This window comes from Sinocyclocheilus grahami, unplaced genomic scaffold (genome assembly GCF_001515645.1).
Source record: "Sinocyclocheilus grahami isolate Dianchi unplaced genomic scaffold, SAMN03320097.WGS_v1.1 scaffold2127.1, whole genome shotgun sequence".
Lineage (NCBI taxonomy): Eukaryota > Metazoa > Chordata > Actinopteri > Cypriniformes > Cyprinidae > Sinocyclocheilus > Sinocyclocheilus grahami.
This window is the reverse complement of record NW_015507306.1, coordinates 31836-36922: the sequence shown is the minus strand read 5'-3', so window position 1 is coordinate 36922 and position 5087 is coordinate 31836. Positions and strand designations below refer to the sequence as shown.

Genomic DNA, 5087 nt, shown 5'->3' with positions numbered 1-5087 from the left:
TTACCACGGCAACCGCTTGGTCTTCAGCGTCCCGCTTCTTGCAGGACAAACACTTAACGTGAAAAATGCTTAACGTGGCTTGAAGTACAAAGACAGAGTGAACCAAATTCAGTACACAACTTAATGATCATGCATATTGTATATACAGAAATTCAGGTGAACCCAAAATAGGAATGCAACACAAAACAGCAATGCTTATGCATTTTCTATAATGGTTTTCTATAGGACAACGCTTAACCTGCAAAGTTGGATGTTGTGTTCAAAATCTGGGCTCATGTGCTTCCCTGTATGCATGATCAGTAATATTGTATCCCGAATTTGTCATTGTACTTTAAGCCACATTAAGCATTTTTTCAAGTTCACATGTCCTGCAAGAAGCAGTGTGGGACACTGAAGCATAGATATGCATACATATTTATGCGCTGAAGACCAAGCGGTTGCCGTGGTAACGAACAACTAGGCTTTGTGCTAGTGATATGAGATTGGGCTACTGTATTGTGGGCTTATGCATGTGATGCATAATTATTAGTATATAATTATTAGTGACAGCTAATAAAACTAACAGATCATCGAAATGAACATCTATTCAGATGATACACACTGGTGTGAGAGATCATGTGTGCTTTGACTGTGGGAAAAGTTTTATTAGATCTCAACAACTGAAACAGCACCGGAGGATCCACACTGGAGAGAAACCTTACAAGTGTTCACACTGTGACAAGAGATTCAGTCAGTCATCACAACTGAAAACACATGAGAGGATACACACTGCAGAGAAACCTTACAAGTGTTTACACTGCGATGAGAGATTCTGCCATTCAGCACAACTGAAAACACATGAGAGGATCCACACTGGAGAGAAACCTTACAAGTGTTTACACTGCGATGAGAGATTCAGCCATTCAGCACAATTGAAAACACATGAGAGGATACACACTGGAGAGAAACCGTGTCAATCACAATACGCAGATCATCTTCAGATGATCCACACCAAACTTGACACAATAATGCATTGAGCAATAAAATCTCTTCTGTATAAATCAGTCCTAATCAGCCGTAACAAACAGCAGGAAAAAGAAGCATCATCTTTGGTTTTCACTATGAAAGGCTTCATCTTAAAGACCAGCAACAACTCAGCTCAAAGATGTTGATGCTTTTTACTGTTAAATTTTCTAGAATTTTTTTTTTTCTTGTTCATGATTCTGAAGAAGAGCCTTTAACCCTTTTAAGAGAAACTGAAATATAATTTTTCCTTTGGTATCTTGTCTTTTGCGGTTTGTACTTTGATCTTAACAGCTTTAACCCTGTTAATTATTATTCTCAGGTTAGGTAAAGTAAGTCGAGTCTGGCCTAAATTATAAGCATTCTTATTATATTATAAGTCAGAGGACTCCTTTGTGGTTTGTTCTTATTCAGAGTCTTAAAACAGTATAAATCAAAGCCTTGGTTGTCAGTTTTTGTAATGGATTCAATTTCTTTAAATTTGTTGCATTTCTTTTTATAATAAACAAAATGTAAAGGCATGAGTTGTCTCTGTAAAGTTGCTTTGCAATGATTTGTATCGTAAAAAGCACTATACAAATAAACTTGAATTTAATTGAATTGTCTGTACCGTTTCTGTCATTATGTGGCAAACAATGAATTTGCATGTTAAATGTTAATCGTATAAATATACATTTTGTGCATTTCTTTAACATTTTTTTTCCAAAGGTTAAATTTGTTTGTCATCGTGTAGTGTTAGATGGGTTTTGAATGGAAGCCCGTTTCCGCCACAGTTGAGAAAAAATATAGTTCTGTAAGTCATTATAATGAGAAACTTTCTCAAAATTACGACTTAGTATCCCGGTATATTGAGAAACTTTCTCGTAATGACTTAGTTTCTCGTAATAATGAGAAACTTTCTCATAATAATGTATATATAAATACATTATTACATATATAAACCTAATTTATAGATGTGTATTTCAAAGATTTATTAGTTTTATTAGCTGTCCCTTTCATGCATCACAGGCAATGTTCACACAGTAAGCCTTCTCATTTCAAAAGCACAAAGCATCGTTGTTCATTACCACGGCAACCGCTTGGTCTTCAGCGTCCCGCTTCTTGCAGGACCAACACTTAACGTGAAAAATGCTTAACGTGGCTTGAAGTACAAAGACAGAGTGAACCAAATTCAGTACACAACTTAATGATCATGCATATTGTATATACAGAAATTCAGGTGAACCCAAAATAGGAATGCAACACAAAACAGCAATGCTTATGCATTTTCTATAATGGTTTTCTATAGGACAACGCTTAACCTGCAAAGTTGGATGTTGTGTTCAAAATCTGGGCTCATGTGCTTCCCTGTATGCATGATCAGTAATATTGTATCCCGAATTTGTCATTGTACTTTAAGCCACATTAAGCATTTTTTCAAGTTCACATGTCCTGCAAGAAGCGGTGTGGGACGCTGAAGCATAGATATGCATACATATTTATGCGCTGAAGACCAAGCGGTTGCCGTGGTAACGAAAAACTAGGCTTTGTGCTAGCGATATGAGATTGGACTACTGTATTGTGGGCTTATGCATGTGACTTGTTGGTAAGTGCTACAAATTAACAAAATAAAACTAACAAATCATCGAAATGAACATCTATTCATTAAGTTTATATGTGTAATGGCTTTCATTTCTTCATAAAATGCATGTGATTTTTGTTGTAATATATTCTTCTATATCTGAAGCCATAATCATTGTCTGGCAGAGTAACTTGTTGGTAAGTGCTACAAATTAACAAAAGACTACATACAGATAATCTATCTGAAATCGTTATTAAATGATAGAATATACACTTTAGATTACAGAACAAAGCAATCTTTGCAGTGTTCCTGCATGACTTTGACCAACAGATGTCGCTAGCGTGCTGTCACTCTTGCGTTGCACATGCGTCAATTAAGTAATTATTTCGAGAAACTAAGCCATTATTTCGAGAAAGTTTCTCATTACGCGAAACAAAGTCATTATTATGAGAAAGTAAGTCATTATTATGAGAAAGTTTCTCATTATTACGAGAAACTAAGTCATTACGAGAAAGTTTCTCAATATAACGGGATACTAAGTCGTAATTTTGAGAAAGTTTCTCATTATAATGACTTACAGAATTATATTTTTCTCAACTGTGGCGGAAACGGGCTTCCATAGTTTTGCAATGAGGCCACTTAAAGATGTATATTTGTTTTTAATTAATGCGTTTTTTTAAATTCCATTTTAAAAATATATTTATTGTTTGTGGGTTTATGTTAAGATGCCTAAGAGCAGGGTTTCCTAAAAGGGGATCACAAGGAAATTTCAGGGGTTATTGAGTTCATGAAAAACTATTCATTAATTAAGCTATCATTAAATCATATAATTTAAATAAATGAATAATTTCAAAATAAAAATATCTAAGGTTGAAAGTTGTAATACAGTAGTGCTTATGAGTGCAGCGTTGCTTTGTTTACAGTGATTACCGAGAAAACAGCTCTATTTCAGCTGTTCCATAAGCGCCACCTGCTGTCAGAAAGAGGATTTATAATTTCATTCAGCCTGTCTGCTGTTTCTGTTCTGACCAATGCAAAAACTGGACTAAAATGTTTGTTGTAAATCTTAACAGGTAGATGAAAAAAACTAACTAATGTGCGTTCTATTAATCTTAAAGCTCTGATAATACGGTAGCCTATAGAATTGTTTATGGAGCAGATACAATTCCTATAATGTATCATTTAAAGTCTGAAATGTGAGGTTTGACGTTTAAACTTTTTTTTTTTGTCAAAACTTTGTTTGAACATGTAGTACATGTTAGTAGATAACATGTTATTGTTGTAAGTCACCAAACGTTTTTTTATTTGTTTAAAATCAGTTGGTTTTTAACATAAAACTTGGTGAAATAATTTCAGTGTGTGTATCAGTACTTTTTGAATATTTCCAGCACATTTTAACAGCATTGTGATAATACTGATAGATGTGATCATTTTGGTCACTATAATAGCGATATTAAAATGTTCATGCCTTTTTATCTCTAATAACAATAGTTATGTAAAGTAATTCTGATAATAACTTTAAAATGGATACTATACAGTATACTGTGTGTGTGTGTATATACATATGTGTATATATATATATATTAGTAAACAGGCAAATGTGCTATTAAATTATTGAAATATTAACTGAAAATATCAGGGGGTACTTCAAGTAAATAATTTAGGCCACTTCAAGTTTGTTATTGAGATGAGGTGTGTTATGCATTTTTCATATCAACTCATAGAGACATATTACAATTTTTGATCGAATGCAATGAAAAAGGGACTAAAAGTGAACTCTTCTTTTCATGAATGATTGAATGATGAATAATAATTTCAAATGTGCGAAAATGTTTGAATAATTTCAGTGTGATTGAGCTTTAGTGAGCGTGTGTGCGTGTGTGCCACAGTCATCTGCATACAAAAGGTCATGCAGGATTGTGGAATGTGTCTTTGTGCGAGCCTGAAGCCTGTGTAAATTGAAAATGCTGCCAACTGTACGGAACTGGATTTGAATGCACATGTCGCAGTCCTTAAAAGCCACAGATAGAATCATGGAAAAAATGTTGAATAACTGCTGTATGAAGTGCCAAATGGGTCAGACAGCTCACCATCGTCTAGCACCTGACCAAACATGCCATCATGAAATGAACAGACAATGCTGACGAATTTCTCTGGGCATCCGATCTCACGCAGAATGAGTCAGAGTCCAAAGTTTGCTGCAGACTGACATGACATGCAGGCACTCTATCTAGGGGTGCAACGATAAATCGATTTGTGGATCGATTCTGCAATTTTCCGAATGCATCGTGATTCTCTCTCGAATCGATTCTAAGCTTAGTTTTTAACAGCAGATGGCACTACGTGCTTTAGAAACAGCCGTACTCTGCGTGCTTCCAGCTCCTTACACACACCACTTGAACATAAAATAATCATTCATAAAGTTCGAAAAGGTTGAAGCGAATTACAAGTGTTCACAGTTTTTCCATTAATCTTGCATCATAAAACCATAAAAGTTTAACTGTTCAGGACAAACAAGGGACTC

The 5087-nt window shown here is 34.9% G+C and overlaps 1 protein-coding gene across 1 annotated transcript in view; it reads left to right on the top strand.

Moving 5' to 3' along the window:
• The window catches only part of LOC107574137 (zinc finger protein 420-like), a gene marked incomplete at its 5' end in the record, with an annotated part of 8011 nt that extends 6995 nt beyond the window's left edge, over positions 1–1016 (top strand). Inside the window, one exon of the mRNA XM_016260604.1 lies at positions 591–1016. Coding sequence (XP_016116090.1) covers positions 591–1016 — 426 coding nt within the window. The remainder of the gene's footprint in view (positions 1–590) is intronic.
• Between the last annotated feature and the right edge of the window lie 4071 nt (positions 1017–5087).